Here is a 21,112-nt window from a genome sequence, read left to right as displayed (position 1 = left end):
TTCCAACGAGTATAAGCCTAGTCGATCCAGTCTTTCATCGTATGAAAGTTCTGCCATCCCAGGAATCAATCTGGTGAACCTTCTTTGTACTCCCTCTATGGCAAGAATGTCTTTCCTCAGATTAGGGGACCAAAACTTCACACAATACTCCAGGTGTGGCCTCACCAAGGCCTTGTACAACTGCAGTAGTACCTCCCTGCTCCTGTACTCGAATCCTCTTGCTATGAATGCCAGCATACCATTCACCTTTTTCACTGCCTGCTGTACCTGCATGCCCACTTTCAATGACTCGTGTATAATGACACCCAGTTCTCGTTGCACCTCCCCTTTTCCTAATTGGCGACCATTCAGATAATAATCTGTTTTCCTGTTCTTGCAACCAAAGTGGATAACCTCACATTTATCCACATTAAATTGCATCTGCCATGAATTTGCCCACTCACCCAACCTATCCAAGTCATCCTGCATCCTCTTAGCATCCTCCTCACAGCTAACACTGCCGCCCAGCTTCGTGTCATCCGCAAACTTGGAGATGCTGCTTTTAATTTCCTCATCTAAGTCACTAATATATATCGTAAACCTCTGGGGTCCCAGCACTGAGCCTTGCGGTACCTCACTAGTCACTGCCTGCCATTCTGAAAAGGTCCCGTTTATTCCCACTCTTTGCTTCCTGTCTGCCAACCAATTCTCTCCACATCAATACCATACCCCCAATACCCTGTGCTTTAGGTTTGCACACTAATCTCCTGAGGATTGGAGGGTGGCTAATGTAACCCCACCTTGTCAAAAGCTTTTTGAAAATCTAAATATACCACATCCACTGGTTCTTCCCAATTCACTCTACTAGTTACATCCTCAAAAAATTCAATGAGATTCATCAGACACGATTTTCCTTTCACAAATCCATGCTGACTTTATCCGATTATTTCACCGCTTTCCAAATGTGCTGTTATCACATCTTTGATGACTGACGCTAGCATTTTCCCCACCACCGATGTTAGGCTAACTAGTCTATAATTCCCCAGTTTCTCTCTCCCTCCTTTTTTAAAAAGTGGGGTTACATTAGCCACCCTCCAATCCTCAGGAACTAGTCCAGAATCTAAAGAGTTTTGAAACATTATCACTAATGCATCCACTATTTCTTGGGCTACTTCCTTAAGCACTCTGGGAAGCAGACCATCTGGCCCTGGGGATTTATCTGCCCTTAATCCCTTCAATTTACCTAACACCACTTCCCTGCTAACATGTATTTCCCTCAGTTCCTCCATCTCACTAGACCCTCTGTCCCCTACTATTTCTGGAAGATTATTTATGTCCTCCTTAGTGAAGACAGAACCAAAGTAATTATTCAATTGGTATGCCATGTCCTTGTTCCCCATAATCAATTCACCTGTTTCTGTCTATAAGGGACCTACATTTGTCTTAACCAATCTAACGAATCTTTTTCTTTTCACATATCTATAAAAGCTTTTACAGTCAGTTTTTATGTTCCCTGCCAGTTTTCTCTCATAATCTTTTTTCCCTTTCCTAATTAAACCCTTTGTCCTCCTCTGCTGGACTCTGAATTTCTCCCAGTCCTCAGGTGTGCTGCTTTTTCTGGTTAATTTGTATATTTCTTCTTTGGAATTGATACTATCCCTAATTTCTCTTGTCAGCCACGGGTGCACTACCTTCCCTGATTTATTCTTTTGCCAAACTGGGATGAACAATTTTTGTAGTTCATTCATGCGATCTTTAAATGCTTGCCATTGCACATCCATCGTCAACCCTTTAAGTATCATTTGCCAGTCTATCTTAGCTAATTCACATCTCATACCTTCAAAGTTACCCCTCTTTTAAGTTCAGAACCTTTGTTTCTGAACTAACTATGTCACTCTCCATCTTAATGAAGAATTCCACCATATTATGGTCACTCTTACCCAAGGGGCCTCTCACGACAAGATTGCTAATTAACCCTTCCTGATTGCTCAATACCCAGTCTAGAATGGCCTGCTGTCTAGTTGTTTCCTAGACATGTTGGTTCAAAAACCATCCCGCATACATTCCAAGAAATCCTCTTCCTCAGCACCCTTACCAATTTGGTTCACCAAATCTATATGTAGATTGAAGTCACCCATTATAACTTCTGTTCCTTTATTGCATGCAATTCTAATTTCCTGTTTAATGCCATCCCCAACCTCCAACCTCACTACTACTGTTAGGTGGCCTGTACACAACTCCCACCAGCGTTTTCTGCCCCTTAGTGTTATGCAGCTCTACCCATATTGATTCCACATCCTCCTGGCTAAAGTCCATATGGTTTCTTTATGAGGAAATCTTCAACAAATCTGTTGAAAATCTTTGAGGAAATAACAGACAGAACAGGCAAAGGAGAGCCAGTAGATGTTGCTTACTTGGATTTTCAGAAGGCCTTTGACAAGGTGAGGCACTTGAGGCTGCTAAACAAGATAAGAGCCCATGATATTACAGGAGAAATACTAGCATGGATAGAAGATTGGCTGACTGGTAGGAGGCAAATAGTGGGAATAAAGGGGGCCTTTTCTAGCTGGCTACCGGTGATGAGTGGTGTTCTGTGAGGGTCAGTGTTGGGGCTGCTTCATTTTACATTATATGTCAATGATTTGAAATGTAGAGTTGATGGCTTTGTAGGCAGGTTTGCAAATTATACAATATAGGTGAAGGGGCAGGTACAGAAAGTCTGCAGAAGGACTTAGACACATGAGGAGAATGGTCAAGATAGTGGCAGCTGGAATATAGTGTAGGGAAGTGTATGGTCATGCTCTTTGTTAGAAGATATAAAAGTGTAGACTATTATGTTAACAGGAGCAAATTCAGAAATTGGAGTTGCAAAGGGACTAGGGAGTCCTACTGCAGGATTCCATAAAGGTTAACCTGCAGGTTGAGTTGGTGTTAAGGAAGGCAAATGCAGTGTTAGAGTTCATTTCAAGAGGACTAGTATATAAAAGCAAGGATATAATACTGACGTTTTATAAGACATTGGTCAGCCCACACAGAGTGTTGTCAGCAGTTTTAAGCAGGAGTATGCGGTTAAGAAGGATAATAAATCAGCCATGATGTAATGGCAGATCATATTTGATTGGCTGAATAGCCTAATTCTACTCCAGTGTCTTATAGTATAAAATAGATAGTTCAATTTCCCAACAGAAACAAATAAGATTGGGCTCCTTGTAATTAACACTGAAGCAGGCCTATTAGTTAAGGCCATCTTCTGTATGTGACTATTCTCAGGCCTTATATAAGGGGAACAATTTTGTGCACATGTTGTTAAAAGTGAGCAGTATACTCAACACCATTTAACTGAACATGTCTTAAGACCTCTATTGTCAATAGGCTGGGAATAAAAATGCTGAAGTGCATCACTATTTGGGCTTAGCATGAAACTTTAGTAACCAAGGTTAATAAGCCTTGCAGTAATTGTAAAGGCAAGTACTGCAGCTGTTGGAAATCTGAAGTAAAAACAGATCAGAAAATGATTTCAGGTTTGAAACAAGTGTCCAGGCCACAGAATTCTGTAAAAACGTGTTTGGCTTCTCTTTATGGAAAGTATATTGAAGTTGGTCTACTAGAATATCACAGCGAAGATACTGTATATTGGCCACTGAAATCACACAATTTATGAAGAGAGATTACTTTATTTGGGAGAGAGTATCTTTGTTTAATTTCATATTTTAAAAAATATTAAGGAATCATTTCATTGTTTTTAGTGTTTGATGTTATCATTTTAATCTTTCCATAACTTGATTAGTTGTTAAATCATTTTGAATATTTCTGAATGTCAAAGATATTCATAAATATTCAAAACTTCTTGAAAGTTTTGAGAATCTACTAAGTCAGAGGCAGGGCTCAGCTCAGCTGTGAGAACTATTTTTCTCAATGCATGGCTTATTTTCTGTCTACCACGTGATGGGAATTATATCTGTGCTTGCTTTGCCAAGTAAGATCAGATGGCCTCTGGAAGGAAGTTTTCACTGGGGATCTGAATAAAATAAATGCAGGCTTAGCAAGTATGTGAGAGGCAAGCAGGAGTGATTGCTGGAGCCAGGAAATTCTAGACTTACATTCTTGCTTAAATCAGTAAAGGTCCTTCTTAAGATATAAAGTTTTTTTGTTGCTCAGATTTAATTCAAACCAACAAAACAAACTTGATAACAGAAGAATAAATTTAAGGGCTCTTTGCTAGATGTAGCATTTGCTGGTCAAAATTCCCGAGTACTTTGTTTGAAATCATGCTGTCTGATTGACTACTGTGTACAGTACATACAATTCCCACATCATCCCACTTATGGTTGAACAGCTACTGAAGAAGTAGCAGATGATAGACATGAACTTATTTCCAGTCCTTAAAGTGGTTTTTAACCATTCCTATTAATTGAATTCCCCTTTTGCAAAGTATGTTTTCTCACATAGTTTGGGTTTACCTTTGAATATGATGAAAAATTCCTTTTGTGCTGTTTGTTTTTCCATAACAGCTGAATGATATAGGCCAAGACATTTCTGCCATTTGTTTAGTTTCTAGTTTGCCTGTCGTCAGTCATGAAACAGGCACTAAGCTATGAGCATTTCATACATATATCACTTGTGTTGCTTCGGGGCTTAATCTGATTTTAAACTAAACTGAAACAAGTGTTAAAATTACAGGAAATAGCATCTAGGTTTAATTTCAGCTAATGTGATCTGCTACTGTTTAATATTGGACAATGCAAAAACAACTTTATAGAATGGCTGACTGAGAGGTAGTAACAAGCTTTACTGTGATACCCCCACATAGTTTAGCTAGTAAGGAATTTGCCCTCTGGCTTTGAAAGAATCAATAAATAGTTCTGGTCTTATTCTAAAACAATTGGGCATTATCTGAGCTGTTTAGATTTCATTATAACTTCAATATTTTAAAATTTTTACTAGTTGTGTTACCTGGTAAAATATGTTTGTGTATATTAAGTTGTAAGTTAATATTAAACTGACTGTTTTAAATGAAAAAAATCTGTCATTACTACGATTTAGGACAAGAAGGATAAGCTTGCATTTAGTTACTCTTTTCATTTAATTTTAAAGTATGCCTTAGAAATGCAAGAGCAACTACAATGTTATATGTATTAACATCTGCATTTGCTGGTCGATATTAACTCCCTCAAATGCCTCAAATTTAATATCCTTATCAGCAAACAGCATGGTATCACCACTCCCTGTCGCCAAACAAATATCAGTTGCTTTGCAGATGTATCAGGAATGATAGTGCAAAATTGCAAATGTTTCAGCTAAATAAACAAAATATTGATTGGAACTCCCATACTGTTAAAGGTCTAGACGGGTTAGAGTTTGTAAAATGTGTTCAGGAAAGTTTTCTAAATCAATATATAGAGCTACCAACTAGAAAGGATGCAATATTAGATCTCCTATTAGGAAACGAGTTAGGACAGGTGACGGAAGTGTGTGTAGGGGAACACCTTGGTTCCAGTGATCATAACACCATTAGTTTCAACTTGATCATGGATAAAGATAGATCTGGTCCTCGGGTTGAGGTTCTAAACTGGAAAAAGGCCAAATTTGAAGAAATGAGAAAGGATCTAAAAAGCATGGATTGGGACAGGTTGTTCTCTGGCAAGGATGTGATTGGTAAGTGGGAGGCCTTCAAAGGAGAAATTTTGAGAGTGCAGAGTTTGTATGTTCCTGTCAGGATTAAAGGCAAAGTGAATAAGAATAAGGAACTTTGGTTCTCAAGGGATATTGGAACTCTGATAAAGAAGAAGAGAGAGATGTATGACATGTATAGAAAACAGGGAGCAAATAAGGTGCTTGAGGAGTATAAAAAATGCAAAAAAAGCACTTAAGAAAGAAATCAGGAGGGCTAAAAGAAGACATGAGGTTGCTTTGGCAGGGAATGTGAAGGATAATCCAAAGAGCTTCTACAGGTATATTAAGAGCAAGAGGATAGTAAGGGATAAAATTGGTCCTCTTGAAGATCAGAGTGGTCGGCTATGTATGGAACCAAAAGAAACGGGGGAGATCTTAAATGGGTTTTTTGTGTCTGTATTTAATAAGGAAATTGGCATGGAGTCAATGGAAATCAGGCAAACAAGTAGTGAGGGCATGGAACCTATACAGATCGAAGAGGAGGAGGTGCTTGCTATTTTGAGGCAAAACAGAGCAGATAAATCCCCAGGACCTTATAGGGTATTCCCTTGGACTTTGAAGGAGACTAGTGTTGAAATTGCAAGGGCCCTGGCAGATATATTTAAAATGTCGGTATCTATGGGTGAGGTACTGGAGGATTGGAGGATAGCTCATCTTGTTCCGTTGTTTAAAAAAGGCTCTAAAAGTAATTTGGGAAATTATAGGCTGGTAAGTTTGACGTTGGTAGTAGGTAAATTATTGGAAGGAGTACTAAGAGATAGGATCTACAAGTATTTCAATAGACAAGGACTTATTAGGGAGAGTCAACATGGCTTTGTGTGTGGTAGGTCATGTTTAACAAATCTATTAGAGTTTTTTGAGGATGTTACCAGGAAAGTGGATGAAGGGAAGGCAGTAGGTGTTGTCTACAGGGACTTCAGTAAGGCCTTTGACAAGGTCCCGCATGGGAGGTTAGTTAGGAAGATTCAGTCGCTAGGTATACATGGAGAGGTAATAAATTGGATTAGACATTGGCCCAAGTGGTATTGGAGGATTGCTTCTCTGAGTGGAGGCCTGTGACTAGTGGTGTGCCACATGGATCAGTGCTGGGTCCATTGTTATTTGTCATCTATATCAATGATCTGGATGATAATGTTGTAAGTTGGATCAGCAAATTTGCTGATGATACAAAGATTGGAGGTGTTGTGGACAGTGAGGAAGGTTTTTGAAGCTTGCAGAGGGATTTGGACCAGCTGAAAAATGGACTGAAAAATGGCAGATGGTGTTTAATACAGACAAGTGTGAGGTATTGCACTTCTGGAAGGACAAACCAAGGTAGAACATACAGGGTAAATGGTAGGGCACTGAGAAGTACAGTAGAACAGAGGGATCTGGGAATACAGATACAAAATTCCCTAAAAGTGGCGTCACAGGTAGATAGGGTTGTAAAGAGAGCTTTTGGTACATTGGCCTTTATAAATCAAAGTATTGAGTATAAGAGTTGGAATGTTATGGTGAGGTTGTATAAGGCATAGGTGAGACCGAATTTAGAGTATTGTGTGCAGTTTTGGTCACCAAATTACAGGAAGGATATAAATAAGGTTGAAAGAGTGCAGAGAAGGTTTACAAGGATGTTTCCGGGACTTGAGAAACTCAGTTACAGAGAAAGGTTGAATAGGTTAGGACTTTATTCCCTGGAGCATAGAAGAATGAGGGGAGATTTGATAGAGGTATATAAAATTATGATGGGTATAGATAGAGTGAATGCAAGCAGGCTTTTTCCACTGAGGCTAGGGGAGAAAAAAACCAGAGGACATGGGTTAAGGGTGAGGGGGGAAAAATTTAAAGGGAGCATTAGCGGGGGGCTATACATGGAGAGGTAATAAATTGGATTAGACATTGGCTCAATGGAAGAAGCCAGAGAGTGGTATTGGAGGATTGCTTCTCTGAGTGGAGGCCTGTGACTAGTGGTGTGTCACAAGGATCAGTGCTGGGTCCATTGTTATTTGTCATCTATATCAATAATCTGGATGATAATGTTGTAAGTTGGATCAGCAAATTTGCTGATGATACAAAGATTGGAGTTGTAGTGGACAGTGAGGAAGGTTTTCAAAGCTTGCAGAGGGATTTGGACCAGCGGAAAAATGGGCTGAAAAATGGCAAATGGAGCTTAAAAGGCCTGTTTACAAAAGGCCTGTTTCTGTGCTGGCTGTAATGTTCTGTGGTTCTATGGTTCTATAGTTTAGGATGCATCACAAAAACTACAATGAGAAAATAAATTTTCCACATGAATGATCGTATTTCATATTTCTTTATGACAAATAAAGGGGCCAGTTGGCTCATCAATCCTCTGCTGGCTGTTAGAACAATCTCATCAATCCCATTTCTCCACATATTTCACTGGAGACCATTATGTCACACATTATGCCCAATAACGACTTCCTGATTTGCCACCAACCACTTATGTATGGTGTAATTTACACTAGTCAATAGAGCTAGCAACCAGTGTGTTGTTAGGATGGGGAAAGAAATTGGAGCCCATCTAATCACAGGGAAAGTGTACAAGAATATGAAGACAGTACTGGACATCGGGTCACTGCACTAAAGAGCACCACTAAAGTGCCTGAGTAACACACTCCTGGAAGTTCAGTAACCAAGCTGCCTGCATTTTATGTGCTGTGGAATAAATCCATCTGTAGAACAAGAAAAAAACATTTCTCTGCACCATGATGCATAATTGGAAATTGGTAGTGATTTTTGTGTGTGCAACAAAGTTCTAGAGGCTGGTGGATGCAAAGTAGTGAAGTTAACTGGGATTCCATATGCATTTGTTCGGCATCTGTTAAGTTGGAGGATCAATGTGTATTGAAGAAACTGAATGGGCCTTAAATGGGAAAAAAAGACAATGAAGGCCTGCTCAAGTCTGAATGAGAAGGCTTTTCCTTATATTAACCATTACGAGGTAGTTTACACCAAAAGTTGACCATTACCAGGAAGTGCACTGCAAAAGTCAACAATGAAATCCTCACAGACATGTTCAAAATAAGGCCATCTTATTTTTTGGACATGCTGAAGTACATCTATGTTTCCCCAGATGTCCACACCACTGCTGCAATCGATGGTCTAAGATCAGTGTACACACGCTCCATCTCCCATCAGCAACTTCTGATTCCGTCATTCTGTTTCAACCTCACTATTTGAGGTAGTGGTTGCGTTTGGAAACTGGTACTTTAAGAGCCCCAGCAAACTAAGATCACAATTCTCAAGCAACACTTAAAATAAACTGTGATAACTGTGCTGAAAGAATGGGAATTGTGTGTCTGGTGGAGTCCTTGCAGATTGTGCTCTTAAAGAAAGAGTCCTGTAAGCACCCAGCTAAGGTTCACTCCACAGTGCCTTCTTGCTCCATGTGTCCACATGCAAGTTAGTTTGGACCCTGTTGTCTTTATATTCAGCATGTGATTAGTTGGCAGGGTTTAACTACTTTTTTTTCAACTAACTCCTCCATAATGCTATATGGTCAGTTTATTGCCAGTAAATTTAAATAAATGTGGGTGAGAAATTGCTACCATTTATGTGGGAGAATAATTTTCTTGGAGGCTGTCAGAGAGAGAAAAAAAATATTGGAACACTGGAATGATAAATATAACTGTCAAAGGACAATCCAGTTTACAAAAATGCTTCAATTCTGAAAAAACAAATTGTTTACTTTTACTTGTTTTCAAAAATTCCTGAATTCCTCTAATGTTTATTATTTTATTTGGTATTCTGTGCAGATGCACAGATTTTATTTTTAAGCAGAAACAAATCAGCAGAGCATGAGATTTGTGAGGCATGTTTTTCTTTTAATAGTTTCCCAAGGAATTGTTGGGGAATTTTTCGATGTGATGCAGAGACTCCAGCCCTGAAAGAGATGATTCATTAGTGTGAAATGTTACCATTTTGGTTCTAAATTTCAACATATGCATATGGTTCCAATCAGATTTCAGATCCACAATTACATTCTGTAATATGTCAACTGTGAAAAATTGTAAACATTAGAGGAATTCAGGCTATCAAAACATACATACAATTCAATTCTTATATTTACAAATTTTGAAATGTTCTTGTTTCATCATGGTATATTTGGTGATTCTTTCTGAATTTTCCACAGCAGTGGAGAATAAGATGCAGGAAGACAGGAAAGGAAGAGGAAAGTGCAAAATAGAAACAAAAAAAAAGTTTAATAATATGTAACAGTAGTTACAGCAATTTAATTAAGGGACTGGATGACTTATTAAAATACAATAAGCAAGATGGATTAATTAATAGCTTTTAGGTTACTCCTTTAGATTAATAATCAAGATCACTTTCAGGTTATTGAAAAAAATGCAGTCAATAGATTTATGAGGTGCATATATTAACTGTGGAACTTGTTTCTAGGTATTCAGCAACTGTAATAGTCGGTGGATGTTGTTGAAATGGCAATGAAAATTGTTCCAAATTTAATTTCCTATTGATCATTGAAAAATTCAATGCTGAATCTTAATCTGAAACCTAAGTAGTAGAAGTCAAAGATATTTCAAAGATAGATTCTTTTGGTGATTTTTTTTCCAAGTCAAAAAAAAACTCTGCTACCTTTTCCCTTATGAAGTCCATGTGGCTTGTACAATGCAAGATAAACAAAGAATTCATGGCATTTCCCATTTTTCTGAGGTGGACGCATCTAAAGGTGGATTGCCCAAGGCTTTTCTGCACTCCAACCATGCTTTTAAATGGATGAAGCTAAGTTATTCCCTGTGCCATCTTTTATTGTGAAAATAGTACTGGAAAGTTTGATTTTAAAAAGAATAGTATTGTTTAGATCGACAAACAAGTGGCGGCGGAGGGTAGAATATCAGAGAGAATGAAGAGGCGGGCTTGAAATAGAAGAGAGCAAAGAAGGGAAATGCAAAGATTAGTCCAATCTCCCTTGTCCTCTGTCCCTCCCTCCTGGCACTTATCCTTGCAAGCAGAACAAATGTTACACCTGACCTTGCACCTGCCCATACATCCCCTCCCTCACTACTATTCAAGGCCCCAAACAGTCCCTCCAGGTGAGGTGACACTTCACCTGTGAGTCTGTTGGAGTCATATACTGTGTCTGGTGCTCCCTGTGTAACCTCCTGTATATCAGTGAGACCTGATGTAGATTGGGAGACCACTTTGCCGACCACCTACGCTCGGTCCACCAGAAGAAACAGGATTTCCCATTGGCTACCCATTTTAATTCCACTTCCCATTCCCATTCTGACATGCCAGTCTATGGCCTCATCTACTGTCGTGATAAGGCCACACTCAGGTTGGAGGAACAACAGTTTATATTCAGTCTGGGTAAGCCCTAATCTGATGGCATGAACATTGATTTCTCAAACATCCGGTAATTCCCCACCCTCCTGTCCTTCACCATTCCCCATTCCCTCTTCCCTTTCTCACCTTACCCCCTTATCTGCCCACCACCTCCCTCTGGTGCACCTCTCCCCTTTTCTTTCTTTCATGGCCTTCTCTCCTCTCCTATCAGACTCCCCTTTCTCCAGTCCTGTATCTCTTTCACCAACCAACTTCCCAGCTCTTTACTTCACCCCTCCCTCTCCTGGTTTCACCTATCACTTTGTGTTTCTCTCTCCCTCCCCTCCACCTTTTAAATTGATTCCTTAGCTTTTTCCTTCAGCCCTGTTGAAGGGTCTCGGCCTGAAATGTCACTTGTACTTTTTTCTGTAGATGCTGCCTGGCCTGCTAAGTTCCTCCGGCATTCTGTGTGTGTCGCGGAGAAAATGTCATTTCATTCATTCAAATGTTTTCCCAATGGATATGGCTGCAGGATTTAAAATGGTGGCATTGTAGTTGGTTCCTACTTTATTCAAAAATTTTAAAAATAGATAAAAAATATCTATCTAATTCAACCGGGTTAAACCTACTGATTGCCTGCATTTTTTTTGTAGTTTACATGATGTGTTATTTAACAACTGAGTGTAGAAAGGAATGTATAACATTCAGATATGGGGCGATAGATGGTAAGTGCCAACTAAACCACATAAGTACCAAAGCTAGCAAGTAAGACTTGCTGTCCACCTTGTCAGGATGTGATGGCAGCTACCCACTTGCCCGAATGAATACCTCAGGCACATTTGAGGTAATTAGCAATGAATAATAAATGTTTTTTTCATTTATGCCTGCATGAATAAATTAATAATAAATTAACACTGAGCTTTGTATTATTATATTTATTACAAAACCAAGCAGAAACTTCCCAGAGTGTTTGATTATGGAGAGAGTCATAGTTTGTTCCTCATGTTCCATCTTTCCTTGATAATGTTCAGTTCTAGTTGTGTGATATTGTTAATGGAATGAAAGCTACTGATATCCAGATGTGATATTTACATTGAATTACCAAAGTTATTATCTTCTTTTGCAGGGCTTCTTTTGTCAGTAGAAGTTCTCCATTATCAAGAAATTCTTCAGTAAAATCAACAAAGAGGCTAGTGACGTCGCCAAAAAACTCTAGCACTTTGGAGCCACAGCCAATTCGTGTGGAGAAAATATGCAAATCATTAAGGAAAGGCCTGAAGTGAGAACCTTTAAAAATATGTTTCTATGTAAAGAGGAATGTACTCAATTTGGCATTACTGAACTATATAAACTATAGTGTGATCTAGTACAGTTAGGCAAAGTGATACCTCTTCAGATTAATAATCGCTCCACAGCAATTCTTAGTGCCAAGCAACAGTTTGGAGGAGACAGTCTTCATATCAATGTTTGCTGACTAATGCCACCCTAATTCTCCTCCTCTATTATGCCTTTCACTAGCCTCTCTCTATCCTCACCAAAGATAACTAGCATCTGCTGCAGTCTCTGCATAATATGGCTTATAATTCTCATGAATTCCTCCCTTCAGTAGATAATGACTCCAATCTGATGGTGGAGTAAAGAAAGTTGTTCTTAAAACATTGAATGTAAGTGTCAGACTCCTCCCTGATAGAAGTAGTGGGAAGAGGACATGTTCCAGATAGTGAGGGATCTTAATGAAGGATGCCGCCTTTTTGAGGCAACATCTCTTGAAGATGTCCCTGGTGGTTGGGAGAGTTGTGCCCATGATGGAGCTGACTGAGTCTACAGCACTCTGCACAGCTTCTTGTCATTCTGTGGACTGGAACCTCTACACCAGGCTGTGATACAACGAGTCAGACTCTCTCCACTGTACTTCTGTAGGGATTTGCAAGAGTATTTGGTGACATACCAAATCTCCTCAGACGCCTTCATTTCTTCACAATTAATTCGGTGGGTTTCTTACGACTATTTGAGAGGATGAACAAGGTCTTAGTTTAATACAACATCTCTAATTTTACATCTGGAGGGTGTCCTAAGCATACAGCCTTCTCAGAAACTAAGTCTACAATCAAGTGTTACTACTAACTTTACCAAGTACAGGTCATCCTTGGGAAATGAACAAATTCCATTTTTATAGATGTTGATTGGACTATTTTGTTCATAAGTGAGAAAATAATACAACTCATTTGATAAGGATCCATACTTTCACAGTATGATAATAAATGGTATCAAAGCCACAGAGGACTGATAAGTAAGAATGATTGCTAAAAGTGGAAAGAGAAAGGAAACTATTCTGCTATTTGGAGGAACAAATGTAGTATGCATGCCAGACTTTTGAATTTACTAATATTATAACAATTCATTCAATTGTGTCAGACATTCACAACCTGGGGATGGCCAGTAAATATTTTTTTGTATCAAAATCGGCAAATGTAGCTAACAGTTGAACAATAACTGAACTGGTGACTGAGCAAGTATGTCTGAAGATTTAACATGTGGTTAAACTTTTAACATGTGGTCTTAGAAGTCTAGTCTGCAAATTCACTTACCTGTTCATAACTGGGTATTACTGGAAGTTAGCCATGCAGCTGTACGTTTCTGTTAATGCAGAGATCAGATCCATCAGATAGAAGTAGGGTTGCCATCTGTCCCGTATTAGCCGGGACATCCCGTATATTGGACTAAATTGGTTTGTCCCATACGGGACCACCTTTGTCCTGTATTTCCCCCGCTAAGGTAGAGCGTTCCTATGAAACCGTTCGTAAGCCGAAATAGCGTAAAGCGAAGAAGCAATTACCATTAATTTATATGGGAAAAATTTTTGAATGTTCCCAGACCCAAAAAATAACCTACCAAATCATACCAAATAACACATAGAAACCTAAAATAACACTAACTTATAGTAAAAGCAGGAACGATATGATAAATACACAGCCTCTATAAAGTATAAATAATGTATGTACAGTGTAATTTCACTTAACAGAATCGGGAAGATTAAGCCAAAACCGATTTGTAGAAAGAAATCGGCACGTCACGCATGCACACACGGGTGCCCACACAAGGCTTCATGGTTATGGTAGTCTTTCTCGGGGTAAACACAAGTGTCCCGTATTTGACTGCTACCTTTGTCCCTTATTTGGGAGTGAGAAAGTTGGCAACCCTAGAAAGAAGCAAAGCTTCATCTTTGAAAAATGTTATATTTAATGGTTATATTTAATCTGCAGATCTTCTCTTGTTCCATATTTAATGGTTACTTTATTTTATTGCAGCAACTATCTTCAATCATACCGAAATGAATTGGATTTGCTGACCATGCAACAAAAAGACATGAAAAGGAACTCCAGATTGGTATGCAAACTAAAGCAACATTAATTACTATTCATTGAATTTGAATTTAGAGCAGCACAGCTAGCCTGATGCTGCGCCATTTTTGTAATCTGATTTTTGAATGTTCATTTTGTTTTCAGAAAACTGAAGCACTAAAATATGCATCACATTATATTTTACTGCTTAAGCCACAGGCTTCATTCGCAGGGCCAGTACAGTATTTGGAGAAGAGAGGTGGGGCCTTGGATGATAGAGCAGTGCATTTAATACAATTCATGTTCAACAGGGATAAATCAGTCACAACTCTTGAAACAAAGTTAAAATGTTTTCTCAAAATTTGGTTGCCTAGAATGTTGTAAGTACCCCTGGTTTCTTTTCCAGAAAACTAAATGGGAAACTCAAAGTAAAGCATTTCTTGGTGTCATCCAAGAAATATCCAGGTGTTTAATTCTCTAATACTGTGATGATTCATGTGCTGGAATCAAGTTTCTTCATGTAGGGTAAAATGTATTTTAAAATGATCATGATCCATTTTAAAACTATGTTTTCGCACTGCAGCTCTGAAGAATTATTATTCTTCATAAAGTTACTTTGTGCAACGAATTTGCTTGTTATATCATCAAGAAAGAAAAGAACATCATTTTGTAGACCTAGTTCCAGTCATAAATAAAAATGTTAGGAATGCTATCCATTATCATCAAGCTCATTGCAAGTTACTTACTCTCATGACTAGAGCTATGTGTGGGGTAAAGAGGTAGGTGGATTGTGGTCCTCTTGCTGACCATTTTATCACATTGGGGAAACACATGCATAGTATTAATGTGAATGTTTTTTGTGTCCTGCTAAATTTAAAACACTGAGCATGTCCCTTCTTGTAACTGACTATTCTAGTTACCTACAGCTGTGCACTGAATTCAATTGTTCATAATCTTGGAATACTACCAAGTTTCTGAGACCATTGTCCATAAAAGTTATACTGCAACACCTATAATACAGGGTAGACGGGTATCAATCCTCTTCACTCTGCTTCCAGTTATGTGCCTGTAACATGTCAAAAGAAACTTCAATAATGCCTGTTTTTTGAAAGAAATTTATTTAAACCAGAAATTATAACACTAATGTATTTTCCTTCTGCTTATTATCTCAGGCTTTTTTATATGATCTAGATAAGGTAAGAATATTTTCAATTCATAATATTGGTGCAAGTGGATTTTTGAGTCTAACTAGAATAGCTCACAAGGCTGATGTAACTGCTCAGTTTGTATGAAGTTAATGTGGAGAAGTGTACGGTATTCTGAGATTTAAATAGAAGCTGCAACACATAGATCAATGGCCTCGATTAGTGGCTGCAGAGTCTACTTCTGCAGGAGCTTAAACATTATTTATAAGCAATTGCAGTATTTTCATGTGGAACCAGGAGAAGCACTTCAACATTTCTTGTCCCATACAAAATACAAACTCAAAGAATGTACGATCACTTACTGTGTGAAAACTGCAGTCACTGCCACTTGTGTAAGATTCTGCTTTCTTTATTTAGCAGGTTGCCTGCTTGAAAATTGATTATGTTGCATGTCAATTTATCTGAACACTAAACCAGGGATTCTTGTGGATTCCAAAGGTCCTTCTGCAGCCCTGACGTCATGAATGCACCGATGGGCATTGAAAGGATGAATTATTGGTGGCAGCACTGTAATGTAGGATTTACATTATTCCTGCAGATACTGGTATTAATCATTTGGCTTTGACCACTAATGAAAACGTGTGGCACGGTAGAGTAGCGGTTAGCGCGTCACTTTACAGTGCCATCTGTAAGATTGGGGTTTGATTCCCACCACTGTCTGTAAGGAGTTTGTACATTCTCCCCGTGAATGCATGGGTTTCCTCTGAAGCTCTGGTTCCCTCCCACATTCTAAAGATGTACGGTTAGGATTAGTGAGTTGTGGGGATGCTATGTTGGTGCTGGAAGAATGCCGACACTTGCGGGCTGCCCAGCACAATCCTCACTGATTTGATTTGGAGCAATAACACAGTTCACCTGTATATTTTGAGGTACAAATAAAGCTAATCTTTATATTTTAATCTTTAATCAATTATGTTTCAGCAAATTAGAAGTACTGAGAGATACATCAGGAAATTGGAATTTCACATCAGCAGGGTAAGATTTTGCACGTTACCAATAAAGAAATTTTTTAAAAATAAGAGGCTATTTAAATAGTCTCATGTGGATAATAAAAGCAGCTGTTTGATCTTCACCTAAATGCTGTTTTACATTTGATGAAATAAAATGCATTGGGAGTAGTAATTTCAGCTTGGTAAATCATAAGTCACTTTAGTTCATTAACTTAGATGTAGAATTTTAAAATATGAAAGGTAACTAAAGCTATTGTTATACAATCACAAGTTATTAATCAAGTTATCTATTGATAACATCATTTAAACTCTATGCTTTTGCTAACTTGTTAAAAAACACTGGACCATAACATTTTGAAATGTTTTACTGAGCTGAATTTCTGGAATGTTGTCACAATATTAGCATGGAAGCCATGTCACAAAATATTAATTTCAGCTTGAACTTCTACAGAAGAGTTTTAATATCATTAAAATTAAGTATAAAATAGTATGGAAGCTAAGTATAAAATAGTATTGGCAGCCCAGTAGCATAGCAGTTAGTGCAATGCTTCACAGCACCACCTGTAAGATTAGGCTTCAATTCTGGCTGCTGTCGTTAAGGAGATTGCATGTTCTCCATGAGATGGTGTGTGTATCTGGGTGTTCCGGTTTCCTCCCATACTCCAAAGATGTACAGTATGGTTAAAGTCAGTGGGTTGTGAGCACGCACTGTTGGCCCCAGAAGTGTGGCATCACTTGTGGCTGTGCAGCACAATCCTTGCTGATATGATTTGACGCAAATGACGTATTTCACTGTATACTTTGATGCACGTGACAAATAAAATTAACATTTTAAGGTGTTACAATATTATCATTATTGCCTTTGGAAGCTTCAGTCCCAAAATTTCACAGTGATGACTACAAAATAATTAACTCTTAATGTCCTCCGAAATATATTAGCAAACCGTTCTTACACAAAAACAATCACTAGACCACAGCTCCACATCACCTCTTTAGGGAAGTTTGCAATTGGCAGTGAATTCTATTGACCAAAGACAAACAGTATGTAAGCAAATCTTTAACAGTGTTCCAAGCACACTAATTAGTTATTTCCTAGAATGATTATCATGACTTGCTTTTGCAAATAATGTTTCTAATTAATTTAAAATTCAAATTTAATGGTTTTACTATTAATATATATGTGTCAAAAATTCATTAGCTAAGGGTTCACCTGACAATGTAATATAAAGCAAAATATATTTCAGATTGCAAACATCTACATAAAAACAGAAAAAATACCGGAAATTTAGTGTTTCAGGCCAATAACCCCTCATCAGAACTGGAAAGCAACTAAACAAGCCTGCTTACTCTGACAGCGAGGGAAGGAAGGACAAAAGAAAAGAACATCTCTGATAAGACGCAGGACTAAGTTTACTAGGTGACATAATTGCTTCTGGGACCATTTAGTAAGTTTTTGCTAATTTGTTTGAAGCAGTGTTTGTAGAGAGAGATGAATGAGGGTATTTAGAGGAATGTAAAAACCAACAACATGCTGGAGCTGGGAGATACAGAACACAGCAGATGCTTTATTTAATTTTGATTTTAATTAATGCTATTTACAACATGAAAAATTTATTGTCAATGATCAGTAGCAAAGTTAGTAAAAAAATCATAAGCCAAAGCAATACAAATGAAAATATAGCCTAAGACACAATTTTATATAAGACTTTGAAAAATAATTTTCTTACTAAGTGAAATGATCAGGCTGAAATATAGGCCTAGCAGGTGAAAACTGTTTTTTTTTGTTGCACAAATACTCAATTCTGGGTTGAACTTGAGATAAGCACACACAGGTTTCACCTTCAACTGAAAAGAGGCAATCTTTATCCTTGCTCTTGATGCTTGTTAAAGAAGAAAAAAAGCTTACTCACATATGTAAGAAGTTGAAAACTGCAGCAAAATGTTCACAGAAATCCAGAACTTGCCCAGGGACAGGTCAGTAAATCTCATCTTGTGTGTATGATCAGAGTGCAGCTCACAAAGTTCTTCCTCTTCTCTCAAAGTCAAGTTCTCAGGCTGAGCAGAAGATTCAGAGGAAGGGTGTCTTTGATCTGATCTTTGCAAGTGAAGAACCAATCATCATCATCATCATTGAGCGTGAAACCTTTTCAATATCCCTTACTTCATCTGTACATGCTGGCATTATTAGGTTCTCACCAGCTGTATGACTTTTCCGTTTCTGGGTAGTAAATTCTGCTACTAAATTACTTGCTCCCTGGAACTTTTTACGGACTATGATTTTATTATCAGAAGCTTGACTCTGTTTAGAGATTCTAATAGACATTTAAAATAATCATCACTTTTATGTGTCATATGGCTGTGATTTGTAGTTAAGTGTCTTTTCAATTTTGCCGGAGCAAAATGGCACAATGGAATAGGACAATTTGGATCACCAGTCCACGTAAAACCCATTGATCAGTAGCTTTCATTATAAAGATGGAATCTTTTGGGCCCGTTGTTGTACTAGTGCTGCAAAATTACTCAGAAGATTGTATCATTAGACATTGGACTGTCAGATATGTCCGTAAAACACAGGGGTTAATAAAAAATAAAATTGGGCAAATCTATTTAATGCTTGGAAAATGCACTTCATGCTCCTCCTCAGCCTATGGTCCTCCCCTCCATGCAATACAGCACTCACGCTAGAGGCAGGAAACATGTTCCCAATGTTGGGGGAGTCCAGAACCAGAGGCCACAGTTTAAGAATAAGGGGTAGGCCATTTAGAACGGAGTTAAGGAAAAACTTTTTCACCCAGAGAGTTGTGGATCTGTGGAATGCTCTGACTCAGAAGGCAGTGGAGGCCAATTCTCTGGATGCTTTCAAGAAAGAGTTAGATAGAGCTCTTAAAGATAGTGGAGTCAAGGGATATAGGCAGAAGGCAGGAACGGGGTACTGATTGTGGATGATCAGCCATGATCACAGTGAATGGCGATGCTGGTTCGAAGGGCCGAATGGCCTACTCCTACACCTATTGTCTATTATCTCACCAATTATCAACCGCCTCCCCATCTCACATTAAAAACTGAGAATGGACCCAACCAAATAAACATGGTCCAACTCCACACTGCCCTGCAGGGCTGAGAGACCACTTATGAAATTGGTAACAGATATGTTCGGTCACTACCCACCACCTCGAGTGCTAGCATCACGCATTGCATGAAGTTCAAAAACAATGTTATTTTAACCACAATCTCTCGTGGAACCCCTGCTGTAGAGGGTCCGACTGCAGAAAAAATTGCCAACATTTATAAAAGCCTTCATGGCGTAACTTTTATCTTTCATTCACAAAAGGTAGATATAAATTGCTCATTCCTAATTATCTTTGAATATGGCTTGCAAGACCATCACTGGTCAGTTTTAGAGTTAATTGCATTGCTGGGGAATGAAAAGGATAAAGATGGCAGATTTCCCTTCCTAAGGGATGGTAATGAATCAAAGGGTTTTTTAATGACAGTCCAGTTATGATAATGGATTTATATTCCAGGAATACTTAATTAGCTGGATTTATTTTCTCCAATTTCAATAATCTTTAGATTTTTGGTCAAACATCTAAAGCCAATCTGTTTTCATCTGCTTTCTGCTATCTCTTTCATGACCTGATGAGGTTGCAGTTAAGGATTATTCAAGCACAGTAACCAATGCTGGTTTTCCAGAAATGTTCACTTTAATACCCATCTACTCTGCTTACTTAATTAAATGTCCTTGTAAGTTTGAATTTATCCATTAAATATCCACTTAACTTATTTCCAACACCAACTTATCTTCTTTAGTCTCCCTAACATCCGGGAGATGGTGAAAAGTGTGATAAAAGTAGATTCAATAGTAATTTTCAAAAGGGTATTAGATATACCATAAATTTGAAAGTAAAAACTAAAATACAGGCCAATAGGTAAAGCAAAAGGAATTGTGATTAATCAGTGTTTTCAGCAAACTACCTGTAGCATATTCAACTTGAAAGCTCAGTCCGTGCTATACAATGGAAAATAATGGAAAGTTTAAAAAAAATCAAAGCTTTGAAGAGTATCTTCATAGAGTGTTTCTGATTATGGAACTGATGTGGTCAATTATCCTACAGATAGAAGAATTGTATGAGTCCTACTTCATCCAATGGCGTCTACGCAATGGAGCCAACAACATGAGAAGAGCTTACTCAGTGTCTCCTTCTACCAAAGGATCACGGGAAACACTGCTGGAGATTAACAGGAACTACAAGTTATGTACAGAGGTATTCCATCAATGTAACTTTAAAATTCATTACTTTTTAATCTGGTAAATGTGACTCTGTTTAAAAAAAAAGGCTCCAATTTATGTATTAAGCAGATTGTAAAGGCGTTGTACTTTGGATTAGCAATTGATTTAATGCTCTATATTCAAAATGCTGGACGGTCCTGCTGAATGGTTTTGACCCGAAACATTGACTGTACTCATTTCCTAGATGCTGCCTGGCCTACTGAGTTCTTCCATTTTGTGTGTGTTGCTTGGATTTCCAGCATCTGCAGATTTTCTCTTGTTTGTAATCTATTGCTCTATTTTAGTTTGAGGGATTTTTTTTTCTAATTCCACTTATTGAAAGTAAGCTTCTTAGGAAAGATAGAAACTGCTAGGAATTTAAAACAATTTACTTGCCAGTTTATTTGA

General features: G+C 38.1%; 1 protein-coding gene across 7 annotated transcripts in view; it reads left to right on the top strand.

Annotated features, from left to right (window-relative positions):
- The window catches only part of ripor3 (RIPOR family member 3), a 196,006-nt gene that overhangs the window by 75,366 nt on the left and 99,528 nt on the right, over positions 1-21,112 (top strand). For all 7 annotated transcript variants that reach the window (XM_063041464.1, XM_063041459.1, XM_063041458.1 and 4 more), the window contains 5 exons: positions 12,065-12,217; positions 14,247-14,325; positions 15,452-15,475; positions 16,406-16,459; positions 20,550-20,699. In XM_063041464.1, coding sequence (XP_062897534.1) covers positions 12,065-12,217; positions 14,247-14,325; positions 15,452-15,475; positions 16,406-16,459; positions 20,550-20,699 — 460 coding nt within the window. The remainder of the gene's footprint in view (positions 1-12,064; positions 12,218-14,246; positions 14,326-15,451; positions 15,476-16,405; positions 16,460-20,549; positions 20,700-21,112) is intronic.

Source organism: Mobula hypostoma, chromosome 2 (assembly GCF_963921235.1).
Source record: "Mobula hypostoma chromosome 2, sMobHyp1.1, whole genome shotgun sequence".
Classification (NCBI taxonomy): Eukaryota; Metazoa; Chordata; class Chondrichthyes; order Myliobatiformes; family Myliobatidae; genus Mobula; species Mobula hypostoma.
Note: the sequence above shows the minus strand (reverse complement) of the source record. Positions and strands in the feature narration are given on the sequence as shown.